We start from the raw sequence: 23,680 nt of genomic DNA, 5'->3' as shown, positions 1-23,680 counted from the left end.
GGGAAGGAAACATTTTTCATCGGAATATTGCTAATTGTGTTATCATATTTAATGACTTAACAGACATTTATTTACATGAAAATCTTCCACTTGAAGGTCATTCAGACAATGTTTATTAAGAATCACTATTTATATGAATAACAACAAAAAACTAAGTTTGCTATGAATTCTTTATAAACTGTAATTGCTTTATACATTTTGTATTTGGCTTAATGTTTGTTAAAAGGATGACAGTTTGGTTTCACTTCCATACTTTATTGTTAATTCAATGAGATGAGCTGTTCTGTTTGTTATGCGTATAAAGTGTGTTTGAAAAAGAAAGAAAGAAAGAAAGATGTATTTTGAGAGGGAGATCAGAAGAACGAACGTGCGTGCGTCGCTTGGCGGCTGCGTCGCGTGTTCACACCAGTCTGCTGTCTGCTGCAGCTGTCAGCCTTTTCTTTCTACATAGTTCTCCTTTCATAATGTCCATTTCATTTCATTATAAATATCATGTATATTTATTTTAGACAGAGAAAGGTTAAGAAACGTGTGGTAATTTATAAATAATATTAATAATCCACAATTAAAACCCCGTACTTCAGCCATTCATGGAGCTCTCCAATCACTGCATGTTCTACAACACTGTCATGCAAATATTTCAGAATAAAAAGTTAAAGTTAACAAATGAAGGAATTCTGTCAACAGAAAAAACGCTTGAGGGCTTTTATTTTGAAATGAAAGCAGGAAGTGTTGATTTAAAAATCATCTCCGTAACATTTTCTACAGATAGAGACATGTAAACTGTAGTAATGTTGCTGATATGATGTTAATATACAGTCAATAGATCACCTTCTCTGTCTGTTGTTGCTGTGAACCGCGCGGCTCGGGTCAAACATAAGCGAGACCTCAAATCTCTAGAAGAGACGCAGCGTCTCACGCGGGCAGTGTGGCTGCTCTAACCTGTCAACACGGACGCCGAAATAAAAAACAACAGGTAACGCGCTGCTGACGTTCCCGGTGTGGACGAGACTTTAGACAAACGAGATCCATCAGTCCGGTTACCTCTGACAGCGAAGTTTAAGTCGACGTCGCGACAGGTCATGGTCACCAGGTCAGTGGGGCTGAAGATCATGGTGTCAGTGATGTCTTCAATCTTGGGTGGAGTGGACTCGCTTCCTCCTCCTCCCTCCTCGCCGCCTCCTCCTCCTCCGTCTCCATCGCCATGTTTATGGACAGCATCGACCGCCAGCTCACACTGGACGTAGACAGAAGAGTTCACACAGATAAATCGTGTAACTTTAGTGAAGGATGATTCAGAGAGAGAGTGCGGTGAAGTGTTTTTATTTACCTGTGAGCTTAAAGTCTTGAAGATTCCTTCGTACGCGGTGCCGTTCTTCACTCTCACATCGCAGGTGGAGCCCTGAAACCGGCAGCGAGGAAAGATTCAGGATCTCTTATAACCAAAATAAAGTTTTTACTTCGAGACTTCAGACGGATAGAACTACTCACCACGACTGCTGTGAGGAAGTGAAGCATTCTGGCGTTGTTGTAGACGCCTTCAAATACCTGCAGATACAGGTGAGCAGGATGTGAGCAGGATGTGAACAGGACGTAGTGTTCATACGTTTGTTTAATGAGACAATACAAACATTTGAATATCAATATTTGACAGGAAAATCCAATAATGATATTCTGATCAATATCTTTTTTATCTTCTTTATTTGAACTTGGAAACACATTGAGCTCATTTACTATACAGCCGAGTAATCTTAAAATAAACATTTTATATCCCTTAAATTTGGTGTAGAGCTGAAACAATTAATCAGTTAATCAATTAGTCAGTCGACAGACAATTAATTGGCAAACATTTCGTTAAACGACGAGTCATTACACAAGATTTTCAAGGAAAAAGTATTGCGATTCAATATTCTGATTTATTGTGATTGTTGTTAACTTGTTTACCTCTAGACCATGAAGGGAACAAGTAGAATCATCCACTTCTAGGGACTTTTACTTTGTAAAATCTCTAAATGAATCCAGTAAAATGTTTGATTTTCAGCATGTATGAAGTCAGAGATGTCCTGAAGTCAAATATATCAGGATCATTGGCAGGAATTATTGATTACATTTATTATCCAGAAACCCAAAAGTCAAAGAATAAAGACATTTCCCTCACAGATTAGTGGGGTTTTCTTTTTAATTTATAAGGGACATGTAATGTTTTATACTTCTGGTGAATATAATCCATCAATCTGATTTCCATAGATGTATTAAGTCGATACAGTTCCCTTTGTTAACACCTTATTTTGAAAAGCAGAAGTAGTCCCACGTGTTTCTTCTGACATATTTTGTACTTTTGTTTGAACATATTTCGGCTTTTTTTTTTTACGTTAGCATGCAGCTTTAGCTCTGCTCTGTCTAGCTCTGCTTTTCCTGTCAATGTGTGAAACCCAAAGTGTTTCCATCCTTTACTGGATGTGTAGTGTTTACCACGCTGGATTTAACATGTGAGGGTGCAGGTCGTATCCACGCTGACCCTCCAATGTTTTACACTCTCTGAGGTTTGTTTTGGTTGACGGATACGGAACGGATATGACGTCACGTTACTCAGACTACCACAATAAAAGATATGACGTCACGTTACTCAGACTACCACAATAAAAGTGGTAACTTCCTTCTAGCTCCTCATAGACTCAGATGAAGCAGATATATAAATTCTAGCATTAAATTTCAAAACCGTAAAAAAACAATGGTGAATCAATTTTTTTTAGAAGGTCCCCCCGGACCCCCTCTAGGTTTGGCCCCCCGGACCCCACATAGGTTTGGATCCCCAGACCCCCCTCTAGGTTTGAGGTTTGGGCCCCTGAACCCCCCTAGGTTTGAGGTTTGAGGTTGGGGCCCCCGGACCCCCTCTAGGTTTGAGGTTTGAGGTTTGGGCCCCCGGACCACCTCTAGTTTGAGGTTTGGGCCCCCGAACCCCCCCTAGGTTTGAGGTTTGGGCCCCCTCTAGATTTGAGGTTCGAGGTTGGGGCCCCCGGACCCCTCTAGGTTTGAGGTTTGGGGTTTGGGCCCCCTCTAGGTTTGAGGTTGGGGCCCCTGAACCCTCCCTAGGTTTGAGGCTGGGGCCCCCCTCTAGGTTTGAGGTTGGGCCCCCCCTCTAGGTTTGAGGTTTGGGCCCCCTCTAGGTTTGAGGTTTGAGGTTGGGGCCCCCCTCTAGGTTTGAGGTTTGGGGCCCCTCTAGGTTTGAGGTTTGAGGTTGGGGCCCCCCTCTAGGTTTGAGGTTGGGTCCCCCTAGGTTTGAGTTTTGGGCCCCCTCTAGGTTTGAGGTTTTGGCCCCCTCTAGGTTTGAGGTTTGAGGTTGGGGCCCCCCTCTAGGTTTGAGGTTGGGCCCCCCCTAGGTTTGAGGTTTGGGCCCCCTCTAGGTTTGAGGTTGGAGACCCCCTCTAGGTTTGAGGTTGGAGACCCCCTCTAGGTTTGGGCCCCCCCTAGGTTTGAGGTTCGGACCCCCTCTAGGGTTTTTGTGCTGATCCCTGGATGTCTCTCCGTCTGGCTCTGGCCCTGCTGATAACAACCTGAACGCATTAATGAACCCAGAGATCTGATCTGATCTGATCTGATCTGATCTGTACTCACTAAGCTGCTGACAGGAGAGGTCTGAGACGGAGGTTTCATGGTGGTCCTGGTCCTGTAGAGAGAGAGAGGAACACAGAGACACAGAGAGATGTCAGATAATAACAGCTAACAGAAGAGAAGAGCTAACAGAAGAGCTAACAGAAGAGAAGAGCTAACAGAAGAGAAGAGCTAACAGAAGAGCTAACAGAAGAGCTAACAGAAGAGAAGAGCTAACAGAAGAGCTAACAGAAGAGCTAACAGAAGAGAAGAGCTAACAGAAGAGCTAACAGAAGAGCTAACAGAAGAGCTAACAGAAGAGAAGAGCTAACAGAAGAGCTAAGAGAAGAGCTAACAGAACAGAAGAGCTAACAGAAGAGCTAACAGAAGAGAAGAGCTAACAGAAGAGCTAACAGAAGAGCTAACAGAAGAGCTAACAGAAGAGAAGAGCTAACAGAAGAGCTAACAGAAGAGCTAACAGAAGAGCTAACAGAAGAGAAGAGCTAACAGAAGAGCTAACAGAAGAGCTAACAGAAGAGAAGAGCTAACAGAAGAGCTAACAGAAGAGCTAACAGAAGAGCTAACAGAAGAGAAGAGCTAACAGAAGAGCTAACAGAAGAGAAGAGCTAACAGAGAACAATAAACACAGAAACCCTTACAGCTAGCTACCAACACAACCACACACTGACACGGCTCGGCTCGGCACGGCTCGGATTACATCACATCAGATATGAACATCTAAACTGAGAAGCTGAATGTTGATCTCAACAGTAACAATAAGCCAGCTAGCTAGCTTAGCTGTTAGCTTAGCTGTTAGCTTAGCATAGTTAGCATAGATAGCTTAACGTCGAGTTTCATCATCAGCGCCTCCTCGAGCCGCTCGAGCCGCTGTCAGCGGATCCAGCGGTACATATTAACTCATACTTTTTAGTCATGTGCATCCCTGTTCGTCCCGTCTGGTCGTTCCGGTGAAGAGTCTCCCGGTGTGTCGGTAGAGTCTCCCGGTCCGGGTCTGAAGAGTCTCCCGGTCTACAGAGTCTCTCTGCCGGTCTCTGACGGTCTGACAGGCCGGACACGAAAACAACAAAACACGGCAGCGGGTGCGTTTCATTTACTCAAACCCGGCACCTGCTGTACAACGTGACACGGGGTCCACTCAAGCGGGTGGGCTCATACCAATCATTAGAAATCAACAATAAATATTTTAATTAATTAAATGTGTATAATTATATTTAGAATAACTATTTTTCAGTGATGTAAGTACTCACGAAGTACTAATGTTGCCGCATAAGAACATCAAGTCAAAAACAACCGGGCTACGCCGAGATACTGTAACGGGCGCACCAATCGTAAACCCCCGCCCACTTACTTAATCCAACACCCGATTGGATAAAAACTTTCTGTCAATCATTTCTGACCTTTTTTCTAATTGGTTTGGTTTCCTGTCAATCATTTAATCCTCCAGGCTGTCCTCATAAAGGTCATGTGAGGAAACTGATGCAGCAGGAGGATGTTTTTAATTTGCTTTCAGCAAATAAACTACTAATTAAAAATGTATTTAACTGTGAGCTGGATTCAATTCAGTTTTATAGAGATAAGTTATATCCCAATAACAAGTAATAGAATATTTTAAAAGACTACTTTTAACACAAAAGCCTCCCAAAACAGAAGAAATAAGACAATAAGTGAACCATATTTACAAATATACCCCAACATTTTAAGTACATACTATTTTATCAAATATTAAATCAGCATAAAAATATATTCTTGACCTTGGAAACAGTAATTCTGACAAAAAAAATGTCCACTCATTGGTTTGGTTTCCTGTCAATCATTTCATCCTCATAAAGGTCATGTGAGGAAACTGATGCAGCAGCAGGATGATTTTAATTTGGTTTCAACAAAGAAACTACGAAACTGTGAGCTGGATTCAATTCACTTTTATAAATATATTATATATATATATATATATTGTTATTATAGTTATATCCCAAATAACAATAGAATATTTTAAAAGGCTATTTTTTAACTTAGTTGCCCCTCCAAAAAAAGAAGAAATAAGACAATAAGTGAACCATATTTACAAATTTACCCCCAAAATAAAGTGGTTTTAGTACATATTATTTTACCAAATATTAAATCAGCATAAAAAATACACCTTGGAAACAGTAATTCTGAAAAAAAATGTCCACTTACTAGCTTTTTCCTGAGTTTTCAACCACATCTCAGTCTTCATCCACAGAGGAAGACTTTTAGTTGTTGTTCGAACTTATCAGCTGTTAAATATGACATCTTTTAACACAAAACCTTTTCCCCCTGACATTATGAATAATATCTGTTAAAGTCTATGTGCTGTAATATTCACACACAGCTTGTAGTTAATATACTAATATACCTGCAAAGGTTGAGCACTGTCTTATAATCAACAGCTCCCATTAACTTGTTAAGGAGCTCCCCGTTCACCACACGTTCCTCCTCCTATATGTTCCTCTGCTGGAATACTACCGGACTCCAAGTTGTCTGCGTAGTAATTTAAATAAAGCCACATTAAAACAATTACAAAGTCAATATATCAAGGATTAATAGGACTTATGTCTCAGCAAGATTTGGAAAAACTTGTCCATGCATTTATCTCCAGTAGACTTGACTACTGTAACGGTGTCTTTACAGCTCTCCCTAAGATATTGATTACATTATGTATTATATATTAATATACGCTGTTGCTGGAGTCCTCCCTAAGAACAAGAAAGTGGATCACATCACTCCAGTTCTGAGGTCTTTACACCGGCTTCTTGTATACTATAGAATACTGAATAATGGTTTATTAGAAGACCGGCTTTACCGTTTGTACATTTTGCAAACTGCTTTGCCTGCAAACATTTTGTTTTGTATTGCTTTTTAATATCTTCCTGTCCAGAGACCGCAGATGCAAAATTAGCTATATGTCAAAGTTAACGCGTCATGTCCGTTGTAACGCCACTAATTTCTTTAATTTAACCTGATTTTTCAGGTTGTAGCGGCTCAGTTTGAAAGCTAGTGAAGACACATATCCCACATAAAAGTCACGAGAAAAAAAGTCGTAATATTACGAGAATAGTCATAACTTTACGAGAAAAAAAGAAAATAACACGTAAAATTAAAAACTTTAAAACTTTATAATATTACTTTTTTTTCTTGTAAATTTATGACTTTATTCTCATAATATTAAGACTTTATTCCCTTAAATTTATGACTTTATTCTCATAATATTAAGACTTTATTCCCTTAAATTTATGACTTTATTCTCATAATATTAAGACTTTATTCCCTTAATATTATGACTTTATTCTCGTAATATTACGACTTTTCTTTCTTGTAAATTTATGACTTTATTCTCATATTAAGACTTTATTCCCATAGTATTATGACTTTATTCTCATATTAAGACTTTATTCCCATAGTATTATGACTTTATTCTCATATTACAACTTTTTTCTCGGAAATTTATGACTTTATTCTCATAATATTAGAACTTTATTCTCGAAATCTCAGATGTATTGTTTCCCTCAATGTGGCCCTAATACTCCGTCGTACCATCGTACCATAGACCTACAACAATGATAAATAAAAATGAAAATGTAAACAAAGAACAGTTATTCATTTCCATTATTAAAACTCCAAAGGGAGCCTCTGGAGAGGAGCTGAAGAGATGCAGGTTACTGACCTCTGATCTAACAGTGTATGTGATTTAACAAATAGCATCTAAAGAATGCTAAAAAAAAGAAAAAGAAAAGACGACACAACCAACAGCTATGTTTCACTATATTTATATTATATCATTAAATTCAATGTAGTACCTGAAACTAACCACACGGGGCGGACAGACGACGCTGCCCGCCCTCAACACACGGTCCCAGCAAAGAGAGAAAAGAGACAGAGAAAGGCACAAAGAGTTTTGAAACTGAGAAAAGGACACTGAACATGATGATTTAAGGGAGGGGGGGGAGGTCATATAGACGAATACATGGGCAAAGAAAAGGCCGGTAGAAATGACTGGGTGGGTTATGTGGTGCGTAAAGAAAACAGGCAAGCTCTAAACTGAATGATGACGACAGACACAGAAAGGCACAAGTAGAAAAAGTAGGTATTCTCATTGACATTTTCTGCTAATTGTATTTTTTTAAATTTTTTTTTTACCCTTGATGATGAATGGAGGTTGAGGAGGAGAAGACAGCATGAAAAGAGAGGATAACTGTAGCCTTGACAACGAGGCATTATAGCAAATCTTATTTTTATATATATATATATATATATATATATATATATAGTTTCCTTCTTTTTATCCCAAAATTAAAAAAAAAAAAAAAAGGCACAAACACATTTTCAATTACAAGATGGAGTTGGAACAAGTGTTACATGGAGTAAGCATAAAAAATAAAAATAATAAAAAGGTGTCTTAAAAACAAATAAAATTAATACTATTATTCTGACCGTCATTATTATTATTATTTCCATCAATAATTATTGTTATTGGTATCAATAATTTCTCTGTTGTGTCAGAGAGAAAGAGAGAGAGACATTTTACTGAGTGATGCTGCTGAGTGTGACTGAGGTAAATGTTTCCTGCCTGCTCCGGTTCGTTCGTTCGTGTGCCACTTAGACCCAAAAACACTCCATGTTGTGTTGAGAGAACGCCAAACCAAACTCCATTGAAAAATCGGCCAATTTAAGGCTGCCTCATGCGCTGGCAAACATAATCTTTGAGGAACTTTTATACAGATAATAATCTCTTTTTAACACATTTTTTGCCCCACAATCTTATTTTGCTAATGTGCACAATAATGGGCTTCAACTAACGATTATTTTTGTTATCAAGTAGATTCATTTTTACTTCACCTTGCAATTTATGTCACCAAATGCTTTTGTATGGTTTAAATTTCTATATTTTTTTGTTTTATATACCTCTTATAATTTATTTATTTTACTTATTCTGTATTTGTTTGTATTACTGATGTCTTTTTGCTGCTATGACAATCACATATCCACTGCAGGGGATCAATAAAGGTTTATCTTATCTTAAAATGTCCATCAGAATGTCAGATCTGTAGGTGTCTGAGTCTAAAGATGTAAAAACAAAGAAAAGGCAGCAAATTCTCACATTTCTGAAGCTGGATACAACAAATGTTTTTTGCTTAGAAAATGAAAATCTAAATCAACATTAGTGTTATTATTATTATTTATACATTCAAACACATATTGTGTTTATTTTAAATTGACATTTCACGCGTCTGTTCGGTCTTCTAGTTCTTCCAATCAGACATGAATGTAGTAGTGTATTCATATTTTAAAGGGGTAGTTGTGGTGTTTCTCAGTGTGATTGTATGAGGTTCTTCTCCATAGTCAGTGTGTATTATCTACAGTAGAAACAGACAGGAGTTACCAGTACGGGGGGGCAGCAGCTAAACGCGTTTTAGACACCTAAAAAAATCAATTTCAGTTTAAGTCAACGCTATATTTAGAATATTTTCACCGCTTTACCTCACCGTCAGACGGCCCTTTCTGACGGGGAACTGAAGCTGTTATCTGTGCTCTCTTCAAAGCCACCAGACTCCATTCACAAAAACAGTAATTTGACCTCTCAGAACACAGGAGGTGCTGGTCTACTGCTGCCTCCATCAGTTAGTTTGTTCGTGTTATTGTGTGACTTTGGTGTTTTAAAGGATTAGTTCAGAAACTAAAACTAAAGTCACACAATAACACAAACAAACTAACTAACTGATCGATGCAGCGGTAGACCAGCAACGCCATGTTCTGAAAGGTAAAACTACTGTTTTGATCAATGGAGACTGGTGGCTTTGAAGAGAGCACATAACGGCTTCAGTTCCCCGTCAGAAAGCGCTGTCTGACGGCGAGGTAAAGCGGTGAAAACTTTCTAAATATAGCGTATACACTTAAACTGATATTGATTTTTCTATGCTCTCTTCAAAGACACCAGACTCCATTGAAAAAAATCTGTAATTCTACCTCTCAGAACACAGGAGAGTTGCTGGTCTACCGCTGCGTCAATCGGTTAGTTTGTTTGTGTTATTGTGTGACTTTAGCGTATCTGAATTAGCTCTCTAAAGTCTCACAATAACACAAACAAACTAACCGATGGAGGCAGCGGTACACCAGCACCTCCTGTGTTCTGAGAGGTAAAATTACTGTTTTTATCAATGGAGTCTGGTGGCTGTCTGACGGCGAGGTAAAGAGGTAAAAATATTCTAAATATAGCGTACACTTAAACTGCTATTGATGTTCTTAGGTGTCTAAAATCTGTTTTGCTGCCGCCCCCCCCGTCCTGGTAACTCCTGCCTGTTTCTCCATGTAGAAGCTTTTAAATGGAGCCTGCTGTGACGTGGTCTCGCTACCAGGTAGAGTGTAGTTTTGGGTCTACCTGCTACAGTACAGATGTCTGTAGTGTGTGTTTGGCCTCTGGGCTAGCGTAGTGTGCTGTCTTGGCAGGACCACTGTGAGGTATCAGGACTGCTGGCTTCACAGCGCTCCAGCTCTCGCTGCTGTTCACGTACCAGGAGGAGAGCCCGCTGTGAGTCGTACCGGCAAAAAACACAAAGCTTATCTGACTAAATACTAAAGAAAAAAGAAATGTACCGCTAGTTAGTGTTGTAAAGCTGCTCTCACCCGTCTCTCCGTCTCTGCTTCTCTCTCTCTCGTATAGTGTTAGTACTTTTACACCACCTCTTCCTCCTCCTCCTCCTCCTCCTCCTCCACCTCCTCCTCCTCCTCTTCCTCCGCTTCTCCTCCACCTTGCTAACAAAATAAAAATACTGGTTATGAATGGCTATGATGTACGCCGCCTCATCCAATCTCACGTTCGTTCGCTCACACACACACACTCAAACACAAACACACATACACACTCCTCCTCCTTCTCCTCCTCCTCCTCCTCATCCTCTTTCTCTTCCTCCTCCTCCTGGTCTTCCCTTCATCAGAAGAAGGAGTACTGGTTGTCGATGGCTCGGGGCGCCCTCGCTCCGTCCCTCTCTTCTCCTCCCTCCACGGCTTCTAATTGGCGGAGAGGAGTGTCCCTGTCCCTCTCCTCCCAGTCTTCCACTCCTCCTCCACTACCACCTCCGCTTCCTCCACTTCCTCCTCCTCCTCCTCCTCCTCCTCCTCCTCCTCCTGTCGTCGCCGTTGTCACCACAGTCGCCGTTCCTCCTCCTCCTGCTCCTCCTCCTCCTCCTGCTCCTCCTCCTGCTGCTGCTCCTCCTCCTGCTGCTGCTGCTCCTCCTCCTCCTCCTCCTCCTCCTCCACCCTCCGTCTCGTTTCCTCCTCTCTCCTGGGGAGGAGTCGGGGGCGGCGGGCGGCCCGGCGGCAGCGGAGGAGGCTGAGGTGGGCTACGGGGTCTGCTGGTCAAGTCTGTATGGAGCAGAAACAGACGAGAGAGAGAGAGAGAGAGAGAGAGAGAGAGAGAGAGAAAAAGAAAGGGAAAAAAAGGAGGGAAATGAGAGAGAAAAGTGTAAATAAAGGAAGGCAGAGGAGGAAGAGGAGGAAGAGGAGGAGGAGGAAATAAGGCCAAAAGGTGTAGTGAAGGAGTGAAGTGACAGCGTGAGGAGGGTGAGAGGCGGGAGAGAAAAAGAGAGAAAGTGACCGTGAGTGGGCGGTTAGGTGGAAGAAGTCTGCGGTCATGGAGTCCATCATGGGAGTCATGGAGGCAGTCCAATACCAGGAACACACACACACACACACACACACACACACACACACACACACACACACACACACACACACACACACACACACACACACACACACACACACACACACACACACACACACACACACACACACACACACACACACACACACACACACACACACACACACACACACACACACACACACACAGTCTTAACACTATGATCAATAGTAGACATCGTTTGATCAGTAGAAGGTTTTCAAAGTTAACGCAAATTCATTTTAACGCCACTAATTTCTTTAACGCATTAACTTGTGATGTTTAGATTGTAGCGGTTCAGTTTTAAAGCTCGATATGAAGATACTGGTATCATAGTAAACTAGAGAACCTGATGAATCCATCGCTACCAACCATGTCATACTAGCTCATCATGAAGGAGGTGAAATAACACTCCAAACTAACGCTCAAATTTGGTGAGGAAAAACTGTCATGGCCATCTTCAAAGGGGTTAAAAATTAATGTCTACATTTATTTTTAATATTATTTTTGATACATTTAATGACATTTATTTATTTTTGTTTTAGTTCCGTCAAATATCTTCAATATATATATATATGCATCCTATATATATATATATATATATATATATATACTGTATAATGAGACTGCAATGAGAAATATGTCCGACATAAAGAAATTCAGCCACTCGCTCCCAAACACTCCCTCTCTCTCTCCCTCTCTCCCTCTCTCCCTCTCTCAGAGGTTCTCTCAGCCGAGTCCGGTCTCACTTACACACAGTCAGAGATGGGGGTTGATGGAGAGTCAGGATGGCGCGTGGTGATGACATCACAGACTGTAGGCCGACTGCCTGCTCTGTCTCGGCCTGCAAGGGATGAGCCAACGGATACAACAGACAACAACAACAACAACAACAACAACAACAACAACAGAGAGGTCAGAACAGCGATGGGTGCAGCAACACAGGAGCAGCTGGAGAACGCTGCAGGTCAGCGGTTAATATTAGTTTCTACTCCCGACCGCCATTTTGAACACTTCTGACACGCTGAACTTTTAGTGTTTTTGTTGAAGTTGAGGAGAGTTTGATGCTTCTTAGACAAACAAGCAGATGTTGTTTGAGATCTACAGTGACATGGAGAAGAGAGGAGGATGACGTGAGAGATGAGGTAGATGTGACTGATGTTTATATCTATATCTATATCTATAGATATAGATATATATATAAAATCAGATATGAGCAGCATGCATGTGCACAAACACATAAAAACACCTTTGATGGGTTTACTTCCAGCAGACACACCTTCATGATGATCTTCCAGGTTTCAAACCGTGAAGGGCCGCTCACATGCCACGTTTTTTTAGCTCTCAAATCTACTGTTGTCAACGTAGACACCCTGCAAAATATTTAAACTTCTGGAACGCAGTACTGCATGTCTTATGACGAGGAACAACCAGCCGGCAGATATCTGTAAATATCATATTATCGACGCTAAATATAAGGAGAAGTTAATCATTTTAGTGCAAGACTACCCGGAGCTTTACATCTCTCCCACAGACTATTTGATTAAATCCCAGCGTCCCCCTTAATGCCCGGTTCAGACTACACGATGTCAGCCTGATTATAGCCCGATGCGGCCGTCATCTCAGATCAGGAACTATAAATAAGTGTCGTGTGTGATAATCGATGGTTTTATCTTGTGTAGTGTGTCGTAGTTCACGTCAACCGATGCCGTCAACCGATGGTTTCCACGACGTGTTCCGTGGACGGCCGTGAATCTGACCGGCTGAGCTCAGACGCACACAGCTGTAAACAGAAGACTACTTATTATGCAGAATGATGTCATCGCACCTTCAACTGCTGCCGGACCTCGCGGTAGGATATTCAATCTAGGTTGTGTCGGAGTAAAAAAACACCAACGCCGTTGCGTCTTTGCGCATGGAGCATCCCGTTGTGCGCCCGCTTTCTCTTCTCCCTGTGAATTATATTTTTAGAGTTTTCCCCTGGAGCCTCGTGGGCCCCTTTACATGGTCGGGCTCGGAGGGCTTGAGCCACGGTAAGCCCGTATATTAAGACGGCGGTGCCGGGAGAGAGTGTATTGTCGGAGCAGGGGACCAACGTGTAGTCGGTCATGCGTCGCGGCCACGTCACAACAAGAATTTCTGACTCTCTATCGTCTAATCTGACATAGTGACCATGGTAACCGTCAAACACATCCTGTAGTCTGATCCTGGCTTTAGGCCTTAAACGCTGAACGCTTTGTTTCCTCTCTGATCACCGTCGCTGGTTTTTCTGTGTCTCTTCTTTGTATATTTGGAGAGAGTAGTGAGGTTCACTCGTACCTGGCTGGCGAACAGCGGTGGCACCCACGAAGCTGATGAGCGTGACGTCCGAGGCGCCGCCGGACTCCAGGGGGATCGGGTGCACCCGGAAGTGCTCCAGCATGTCGAAGATTGACTGGAACCAAAGGTGCTGCACTCGGCACTGACCGTCCTCGTTCAGGGACAGACGGAGGTGCTGGAGGGAAGAAGAGAGCAAAGACGGGATGAATTTAATCTGAAAACAACTCCGACTTCCAGCTCCTGCAGCGAAACCATTTCCTGATTTATCTGTTTTATATCGTTGTCAACTGAATATCTTTAGTTTTTTTGGACTGTTGGTCCGACAAAACATTTGAAGACTTCTTGAAGACATATTTCACTATTTTCTGGCATTTTATAAACCACAAATGCACTGATTAGAGAGAAAATAACCGGGGGATTGATAATAAACGATAGTTGCATCCCAAAACAGAAACTAAACATACGACATCTCAAAACTCAAAATGACAGGTGTGTTACATCTTAAACGTTCCCCGTGGAGTCTTTGGACCACTAGTTGCAATAATGGAGCATGGGGACACACAGGTGACGCAATAAACAGTCCCGCCACTATTGCCCTGACCTACAGGTGGCAGTAGTGAACCAACAAAAGCAGCAATGCAATCACGGAGGTGAATTAACCCTTTACAAACAGCCTCCTGCAGGAAATCGTTGTTTGTATGATCCTGTTTAAGTCCCTCTAAAATAAAACCATAATATCGAGAGCATTCATTATTTTTGCAGCAGGAAGGCTTCTGTCTTTTCACGTCATCATGTGATGACGTCACTACATTATGTTATGTACAGTACAAAACATGGTGACAACACGCGGTGGCTCCAGAGTATTGCCCCGTAACGAAATAATAATAATAAAAAAAACAGTCTGTCTTTCACGTCATCACATTGTACGGAACCTGCTAAAATCTATAATAAATGAATAAATAAATAAATGACTCAATAAAAAAATTTAAAAAATGTAATTAAATGTAGCAAAAAAAATAATATAAAAAATAAATGTAGCCATTAATTGAAGCCTATCTCCATGACAACACACATTGAGTGACTGTCGTCTCATTTGCATAATGAGGCAGAAATGTATACAGAAAAGAATACAGAAATAAATAAGTTTGGGGAAATAAATAAAGGGTGAAATGCAAAGGGAAAATCATGCATCAATAAATAAATAAATACATACATTTAAAAATAAATATAAAATAAATGCATAATTAAATAAAAAATAAATGCAAGACAAATAAATAATAAATGCAAATATAAAAAAATCTATTTCAAAATGAAAATATATATATATACATAAATAAATAAAAGGGAAAATTAAAGAGAAGAGTAAATAAATAAGGAAATTAATACAAAGATAAATAAATAAAGAAGCAAATTAAAACAAAAATATCAATTTATGTCACATTTGATCAATTAATTAATGGTTACATTTATTTTTAATATTATTTTTGCTACATTTAATGTCATTTATTTATTTATCTTTGTTTAGTTCCATCAAATATTCTATATATAAATTGTTTCTTCAATTTCAACACTTTTATTAATTATTATTGTTTATTATTGACTGAGTTTAAAGCGTTAAAGAAATAAATCACACAGAGCTGAAGTCCCAGACTCACCTTGGCCTTGCCCTGGAAGTTAAAGGTAAGGACGTATTCCCCGCGCCGTGTCTCGCTCTGGCGAACAAGGAAGACGCCGTGGCTCGCCGGGCCTCCAGCCAACACCAGCTGAGCAGCTTTGAGACGGGACAGCGTGCCGTGGAACCACTGACACTCGCTGAGCGGGTGCTCCACAGCCTCGGCGGTGATCACCTCAGAGAACAGGAAGGAGCCTGGAGGATGGTGAATATGGCACATATGATACTTTAAGGTATAAAATGGAGCATTTTCACAGCATGTTATTGTCATTATAAACGGAAAACTGGAAGGCTTTTTGGTGCCGCCTGGCCAACTGAGCTTTGGTTCAATACCTACATCTTTATTGTTTAAAAGAAAAGGACATCTTTGGCTCACCTGTGGCGTCTGGCGTCTCAGCGAAAGGGGTGCCGAGGCTAACCCCGCCCCGGCTGTCTGGTTCGTCGAGAGGGGCTCGAGGTGGCAGCTCCGGTGGGAGGGGATCCATCAGAGGCGAGGAGCCTCCAATACCTCCGTAACACACTGAGACAACGATAAAAGAAAGTTATTAACTATATCAGAGGTCAGCGACCTTTACTATCAAAAGAGACATTTTAGGCAAACAAAAAAAGAAAAAATCTGTCTGAAGCTGCAAAACATTTGAGCATTGTGATGAAAGTAACAGTTTAAAAAAATAAATAGAAAAAACTCGTAATATTACGAGAATAAAGTCATAACTTTATGAGAAAAAAAGAATAAAACGTAAAATGACTACTTTATGAATTTATGACTTTATTCTCTAAATCTCAGATTTATTTTTTTCCTCAATGTGGCCCTAACACTCCGTCGTACCGTCGTACCATAGATCTACAACAATGATAAATAAAAATGAAAATATAAAAAAAAAACAGTTATTCATTTCCATGTTTAAACCTCCACAGGGAGCCGCTGGAGAGGAGCTGAAGAGACGCAGGTTGCTGACCGCTGAACTCGGGGTTAGCAGCAAAACGCTCACATGCTGTGGTTCAAATCCATTTTTTCGCTAGCGTTCCCAAGCGCCTCTTTTTCAGGGCGTGACGGCTCCAAGATTAAAGTATAAGCAGCGTGCACCACATGTCATGTGACAAGGAATAACCAAACTCAGGCTTTACTTTCTTCTGTTAATACAAGAAGTTAATCATTTTAGTCTAGCAGGTCTACCCAGAGCTACTACTTCACTGGCTTCACCCTTTCTGTCCGAGAACATCACAACAATCAAAATCAAACAGTAAAGCAACGATTTACAGTTAGTTTAGTCAGTGAGGCTTTTACTGCTAAATTAAACTTCATCATCATCATCGCAGCATGCAGCGCGCCCCATAGTCTACGCTATATTTAGAATATTCTACCGCTGCCTCGATTGGTTAGTTAGTTTGTGTTATTGGTGTTTTAAAGGATTAGTTCATACGCTAAAGTCACAGAATAACTAACCGATGGAGGCAGCGGTAGAGCAGCAGCTCCTGTGTTCTGTGAGGTAACATTACTGTTTTTGTGAATGGAGTCTGGTGGCTTTGAAGAGAGCACAGATAACAGCTTCAGTTCCCCGTCAGAAAGGGCTGTCTGACGGCGAGGTAAAGCGGTGAAAATATTCTAAATATAGCTCACACTTAAACAGATTTTTTTAGGTGTCTAAAATGTTAGCTGCAGTACGTCTCTTTGCTCCCGTGCTGTTAACTCCTGTCTGGTTCTACTGTAGGTAATACACTGACTATGGAGAAGAACCTCATACAACCACACTGAGAAACACCACAACTATCCCTTTGATACATGCACACACTAACATACAGTAAGAAAGAAGGGGGAACTTTCAGAAATACCTTGTGACAGACGGTCAACAGTCTCAGGCGTCCCGCTGATGTCCAACGGCCCCACGCACACACCTTCAGGATCTTCCTGTTCACTGTGGGAGACAGATGCTAGTTAGTTAGTTAGTTCATGTTGTCACACACAATGTTCTTCACATACTTTAACACCCGGGTGACCCCATTCAGTCATTCATTCAGTCATTCAGTGATTCATTCATTCAGTCATTCATTACCTGAGACAGATGCCGTTCCTGATGTCACTCAGCCAGGCTCTCATCTGCACTGCGTCACGGGTCTCGATCACGTACTGCGCTGAGCCGTCCAGCTGAGAGGGAATAAAAGAAGAAAAGAAAGCCGAGGGGTGAAGCTTCAAACTTCAAACTAACTGTCTCTCCTCATCTAATAGGAAATAAGCTGAAAACATAAGGAACTCTGGGTAAAAGGTGCCCAGAGTTGGCAGAGTTACCTGCAGCAGAAAGGTGTTCTCCTTATCGGGGACCTCCAGCGCTGTGGTGCTCCTCACATCCGCGATGGAGCAGCAAGGGACCGTCAGCCGGGGCTTCGATGACTGGGGAGACAAACCGAGCAACATCAATAACTGACTAACCAATAGAGGAGGACTGGCGCCGGAGAGCAGAACCGCTGCCATGCCCCCCCCCCTGAAAACGCAAACAAAGGACTGTTCCCACATCTGTTCTTCTGCTGCCTGGGATCAATAAGATTGATCTGATCTGATCTCGTATGCAGGAATGATTTAAATTTAACACATCAGCTGACTGTAAACGTGTTTTAACGTTTCACACTTACTTTAGGTGGAATGAAGAATTCCAAGTAGTACTCCTCTCCCCGCTCGCCACCTTCTCGGTCCCTCTCTTTGAGGACCAGACGACACTTGTGCCAGCGTCCTCCTCTCCAGGGCACGTTCCCTCCGCTGGCCAGCGGCTGCACCGCGCCGGCCTGAGCTGCAGCAGACGAAGCCGAGGCGGCATTGTTGTTGTCCGTACCGTGATGCAGGAGACCGAACGAAAAGCCGGAAAAGCCGTGGCTTGCGCTCAACTCGTCGCTGGAAGAGCTGACGCTCACTCCGCCCTCTCGCACCAACCGGCCCACCTTCCTCGGAGGTCCCATGGCGGCGGCGGCGGCACTGCTCGGAGGCAGCGTGGAGGAGGCGGAGTGAGGGCCGGCGGCTGTCGGGGTGAGGACAGGAGGAGGGGATCGCGATAGTCTGAGTTTCTCGAGACGATGGCTCCACTTCTCCTTCTCGCCTCCTTCGCCGTTGCTCCGCCGCCGATCCCGAGCAGCCTCCGAAAGAGACAGAGAGGTGGCGCTGCTTGAAGATGAGGGCGGCAGCGAGGAGGAGGAGGAGTGGGGAAGGGAGAGGGGCATGGACAGGGAAACAGGCATGGAGGAGGTGGGTGTAGGAGGCTGCGTACCAGAGTTCCTCTTTGAGGTTGAAACCAAGGTGGCGTCCTGCACGCCCATCGTGTAGCTGTAGCTGGAGGGCAGCTGGCTCTGGGCCGAGTCACTGGACGAGCTCCGCCAGTGCAGGATGCCCCGGACGCTCCCCCGCACACTGCGACCCACGCTCCGCAGAGAGAAGCGTTTCTTCAGTTTGTTTTTGGAGTTGGGCGTGCCGTTACCTTTGGAGCCAGGTGGAGGAGAGGCCGAGGGTGGAATCTGAGGAGTGTAGGACGGGTCGGCGCTGTCCACCTCTGCAGACTCTGCCTCCCGCTCTTCTGGCTCTACGTCTTCCCCCACAGACGCTACCCCTAACCAGCTGTCCTCCTCTTCCTCAACTGGTGCTTCCCCATTCCCAGGGGCCATCATAGCCCCCCTCTCCTCACGCCGGCCGTTGTTCCCTCCCACTGAGGAGCAACATGACGATGATGAAGATGGAGGCAGGACTTGGCCGTGGGCGTAAGAATCTTGAAACCTGTCCCCACTGCGGTTCTCCAGCACCAGCCGTGCCGGCGCAGGCTTCGATAAGACCCGTGTCGTGTTAATCGGGGGACACGGGAGGATAGCGCCCCCAGACGCCGACAGGGGCGAAACCGCTTCCTCTTCCAGGGAAGTAGCATCTGACTGGGGAGCCCAGCTCGCCATGTCGTCCCTCCCAGAAGCACAGCTCTGCGGGAGCGCCCCCTCCAGCTCACTCTGGAAGTGACGGACGAAGCGGTCGGTGAAGCGCCGGCAGAAGGCGGTCGCTGAGTCTGAAGAGTAGTGGGGGTTTTCCAGGAGAAAAGCCCGAAAGTGGCGTGCAAAGTCACCGGCTGCAACGCGGGCATGGAGCTCACAGAATTCGGTCCAGCTCAGGCATGGCGAGGGGGACGGCGTGGGGGTATCTGACAGGGAGGACGGGTGAGCCTGGGTTGGTGGGCTCACCAGAGGGGGCAGAGGAGGCGGCCGGGGGGACAGGGGCAGCATGGAGGGAGACGGAGGGGACGGAGATGGGGAGGGCGAGGGGGGTAACGGAGAGGAGTTTGCCGCCCTCGGGCTGGGCGGGGTTAAAAGAGAGCCGTTCATTCTGATTGGCTTGATGGTCGATCAAATCACTTCAAACATACAACAGAAAGCTGAAGTGATTGCACAGCTGGGGGGACTGACTGGGGGCAAACACGGCACATTGGTCTAATAATTTACAAATGAGTGTGAACTTAAGTGTTGTGCTCAGCCCCATCTAAAAATAAAGACTTAAAATGCACCGGACCCATGCAGGATGGGGTTAAAAGAGGTCAAATATCTCCGAGGCGAAGCTTTCTGCTACATTATTTTGTGAATTTAAATACGTTTTCAACAAGAACATGTGGGACTGAGACAGCCAGTAGATGGATGGATAGAGGAGGTAAGATGTGTGGGATTCACAAGGTGTGCCCCTTCTTCACTGTCTGTCAGACATCCAGAGAAACGTGGCCACATCCTGGAAACACACAGAAACAAACTGTGAGCACTTATTTACTCTGCAAATCACCCTCTGGAGACTTTACAGCTATAAAAATCAGGGATGCACAATGGGGCCGATCTATTCAATTCTCTTCTATATTTATATACTATATACATTATATAGGGATGCACCGATACCACTTTTTTCAGAGTACAAGTGCAAGTACTTCCATTTGGGCACTCGCCGATACCGAGTACCGATACGAGTACTTCTCTGTGCCAAAAGACCCTCGTTAACAGCCAGCTGGAGGATGTGAGCGACACACGGCAGGCTGTGGAGTCGCACCATTGGGGAGGTGGAGCGTGAGCGCGTGCAATAGGACCCGAAAAGTTAACGTGCCGCTGCCGTAAAGTGGTATCGGTGCCGTTGTATCGGAGCCGTTTTGAAAGTACGAGTACGAGTACATGAGCACAGTAACGGACCCGATACCCGATACTGGTATCGGTGCATCCCTAACATTATATATTGGAATTTTAATTCCTATTTAAGTTTTGACCAATTTGTTGCTGCATTAAATTAGGTTGTTAAGGTTTTAACAGGTTAGTGTTCATTTTGAGGATTTTTTTACCAAGTTCCTAAGAAAGCAATATGTTGCGTTATACACTGAAAAAGTCGGTGCATTTATTTTCACAGTGTGGTATTAGTAGTTTTACTGTAACAGAGTATTTTCAGAGTAGTATTAGTAGTTTTACTGTAACAGAGTATTTTCAGAGTAGTATTAGTAGTTTTACTGTAACAGAGTATTTTCAGAGTAGTATTAGTAGTTTTACTGTAACAGAGTATTTTCACAGTGTGGTATTAGTAGTTTTACTGTAACAGAGTATTTTCACAGTGTGGTATTAGTAGTTTTACTGTAACAGAGTATTTTCAGAGTAGTATTAGTAGTTTTACTGTAACAGAGTATTTTCAGTGTGGTATTAGTAGTTTTACTGTAACAGAGTATTTTCAGAGTAGTATTAGTAGTTTTACTGTAACAGAGTATTTTCACAGTGTGGTATTAGTAGTTTTACTGTAACAGAGTATTTTCAGAGTAGTATTAGTAGTTTTACTGTAACAGAGTATTTTCACAGTGTGGTATTAGTAGTTTTACTGTAACAGAGTATTTTCAGAGTAGTATTAGTAGTTTTACTGTAACAGAGTATTTTCAGTGTGGTATTAGTAGTTTTACTGTGACAGAGTATTTTCAGAGTAGTATTGGTAGTTTTATTATAACAGAGTATTTTCAGTGTGGTATTAGTAGTTTTACTGTAACAGAGTATTTTCAGAGTAGTATTAGTAGTTTTACTGTAACAGAGTATTTTCAGAGTAGTATTAGTAGTTTTACTGTAACAGAGTATTTTCAGTGTGGTATTAGTAGTTTTACTGTGACAGAGTATTTTCAGAGTAGTATTGGTAGTTTTATTATAACAGAGTATTTTCAGTGTGGTATTAGTAGTTTTACTGTAACAGAGTATTTTCAGTGTGGTATTAGTAGTTTTACTGCAACAGAGTATTTTCACAGAGTAGTATTAGTACATTAACTGTAACAGAGTATTTTCACAGAGTAGTACTTTTACTGTAACAGAGTATTTTCAGTGTGGTATTAGTAGTTTTACTGCAACAGAGTATTTTCAGTGTGGTATTAGTAGTTTTACTGTGACAGAGTATTTTCAGAGTAGTATTGGTAGTTTTATTATAACAGAGTATTTTCAGTGTAGTATTAGTAGTTTTACTGCAACTGAGTATTTTCAGTGTAGTATTAGTAGTTTTAGTGTAACAGAGTATTTTCAGTGTAGTATTAGTAGTTTTACTGCAACTGAGTATTTTCAGTGTAGTATTAGTAGTTTTAGTGTAACAGAGTATTTTCAGTGTAGTATTAGTAGTTTTACTGTAACAGAGTATTTTCAGAGTAGTATTAGTAGTTGTACTGTAACAGAGTATTTTCAGAGTAGTATTAGTAGTTGTACTGTAACAGAGTATTTTCAGAGTAGTATTAGTAGTTGTACTGTAACAGAGTATTTTCAGTGTGGTATTAGTAGTTTTACTGTAACAGAGTATTTTCAGAGTAGTATTAGTAGTTTTAGTGTAACAGAGTATTTTCAGAGTAGTATTAGTAGTTGTACTGTAACAGTGTAGTATTAGTAGTTGTACTGTAACAGAGTATTTTCAGAGTAGTATTAGTAGTTGTACTGTAACAGAGTATTTTCAGTGTAGTATTAGTAGTTGTACTGTAACAGAGTATTTTCAGAGTGGTATTAGTAGTTGTACTGTAACGGAGTAGTATTAGTAGTTGTACTGTAACAGAGTAGTATTAGTAGTTGTACTGCAGTAGAGAAGTATTAGTAGTTGTACTGTAACAGAGTAGTATTAGTAGTTGTACTGCAGTAGAGAAGTATTAGTAGTTGTACTGTAACAGAGTAGTATTAGTAGTTGTACTGCAGTAGAGGACCTGGATACTTCCTCCAGCAGGTTATTGATGCTAGCTGCTGATATTGTTGTCTTAATATCAGGTTCTCTCTCGTTAGCATGCTAACATGAACTAGCTCGTTAGCATGCTAACATGAACTAGCTCGTTAGCATGCTAACATGCTAACATGAATATGTGTCTCATTCAGCTCTGTACAGACGTGTAGCCGTGTCCAGCTAACAGCTAACTGAATAACACCAGCCTGCTGCTAATCAGCAGCTTTATCTGGTGATGCTGGTAGTATTTATCTCAGTTAGTGAAGCTGCTGAGCTGAAGACACATTCAACCACCAGCCACCAGCAGCTAGCAGCTAGCAGCTAACAGCTAGCAGCTAGCAGCTAACAGCCAGCAGCTAGCAGCTAACAGCCAGCAGCTAGCAGCTAACAGCCAGCAGCTAGCAGCTAACAGCTAGCAGCTAGCAGCTAACAGCCAGCAGCTAGCAGCTAGCAGCTAACAGCCAGCAGCTAGCAGCTAACAGCTAGCAGCTAACAACCAGCAGCTAGCAGCTAACAGCTAGCAGCTAACAACCAGCAGCTAACAGCTAGCAGCTAGCAGCTAACAACCAGCAGCTAACAGCTAACAGCTAACAACCAGCAGCTAGCAGCTAACAGCTAACAGCTAGCAGCTAACAACCAGCAGCTAGCAGCTAACAGCTAACAACCAGCAGCTAACAGCTAGCAGCTAACAGCTAACAACCAGCAGCTAGCAGCTAACAGCTAACAGCTAACAGCTAACAGCTAGCAGCTAACAGCTAACAGCTAGCAGCTAACCGTTAGCTGTTAGCTTAGCTATTAATAAACCAGCTAGCTTTAGCTAACCTAGCTATCTATATAGTTCCTCCTCAGTGTGTGTTGGTGTTCTCTACCTGTATATCTCAGTCCAGTGAGTTCCTCCGTGTCTCTGTGGTGAGTCCTGGCTCACAGTTCATCATCATGATAGTATAATAACAGATGAATACTGATGTTAGAGGTTGTTGTTGTTGCTGATCAGTGAGTAATGTTGCTATCAGCCTGAACCCGTCCTCTACTCTCGCTCTCTGACTCAGTCTCGCGATAGTTCAGGTCGTCAGGTCGTTGACAGCTGCTGTTACAAAAAAAGAGTAAAAACGTGATTTTAAGGAAAAACTCAAAAAACTGTGAACCGGAAGAACGAGCGGGAAGTTCAGAGTAGACC

General features: G+C 42.5%; 2 protein-coding genes and 1 long non-coding RNA gene across 4 annotated transcripts in view; all 3 read right to left on the bottom strand.

Annotated features, from left to right (window-relative positions):
* atxn2l (ataxin 2-like) overlaps positions 1-4,858 on the bottom strand; it is a 20,755-nt gene extending 15,897 nt beyond the window's left edge. Inside the window, exons 1-5 of one of the 2 annotated variants that reach the window (XM_037792939.1) lie at positions 4,516-4,858; positions 3,616-3,667; positions 1,492-1,548; positions 1,331-1,402; positions 1,045-1,237 (exon numbers count right to left, since the gene is read on the bottom strand). In XM_037792939.1, coding sequence (XP_037648867.1) covers positions 1,045-1,237; positions 1,331-1,402; positions 1,492-1,548; positions 3,616-3,667; positions 4,516-4,532 — 391 coding nt within the window. In that variant the 5' untranslated portion in view covers positions 4,533-4,858. Of the gene's footprint in view, positions 1-1,044; positions 1,238-1,330; positions 1,403-1,491; positions 1,549-3,615; positions 3,668-4,250; positions 4,342-4,515 lie in introns of those variants that run through there. The other variant, XM_037792940.1, reaches the window with a different exon arrangement.
* A 5,165-nt stretch (positions 4,859-10,023) lies between these two features.
* LOC119502174 lies at positions 10,024-10,309 on the bottom strand. Its single transcript, XR_005210015.1, has 2 exons — positions 10,252-10,309; positions 10,024-10,154 (listed from the first exon to the last, which is right to left on the bottom strand). It is a non-coding gene; the product is annotated as an uncharacterized LOC119502174 (long non-coding RNA).
* A 514-nt stretch (positions 10,310-10,823) lies between these two features.
* Positions 10,824-23,671, bottom strand: sh2b1 (SH2B adaptor protein 1). The gene is made up of 10 exons (XM_037792941.1): positions 23,373-23,671; positions 17,928-20,037; positions 17,587-17,688; positions 17,354-17,445; positions 17,133-17,215; positions 15,676-15,819; positions 15,283-15,494; positions 13,628-13,802; positions 12,062-12,152; positions 10,824-10,989 (listed from the first exon to the last, which is right to left on the bottom strand). Exons 2-10 carry the CDS (start codon positions 19,641-19,643, stop codon positions 10,968-10,970), a joined length of 2,637 nt encoding a protein of 878 aa, XP_037648869.1. The 5' UTR covers positions 19,644-20,037; positions 23,373-23,671; the 3' UTR covers positions 10,824-10,967.
* Positions 23,672-23,680: the final 9 nt, after the last annotated feature.

The sequence above is a fragment of the Sebastes umbrosus genome, chromosome 14 (assembly GCF_015220745.1).
Source record: "Sebastes umbrosus isolate fSebUmb1 chromosome 14, fSebUmb1.pri, whole genome shotgun sequence".
Lineage (NCBI taxonomy): Eukaryota > Metazoa > Chordata > Actinopteri > Perciformes > Sebastidae > Sebastes > Sebastes umbrosus.
The sequence above is the reverse complement of the archived record's forward strand: the minus strand, read 5'-3'. Positions and strand labels throughout refer to the sequence as shown.

Bases quoted from the DNA above. Each gene is read 5' to 3' on its own strand.
- sh2b1 (XM_037792941.1), bottom strand. From the start codon at position 19,643: ATGAACGGCTCTCTTTTAACCCCGCCCAGCCCGAGGGCGGCAAACTCC. The intron at 17,446-17,586 runs GTAACTCTGCCA...ATTCCCTCTCAG, and splicing joins AGAACACCTTTCTGCTGCAG to CTGGACGGCTCAGCGCAGTA. The intron at 15,820-17,132 runs GTATTTCTGAAA...TCGTTGTCTCAG, and splicing joins TGTTGACCGTCTGTCACAAG to TGTGTTACGGAGGTATTGGA.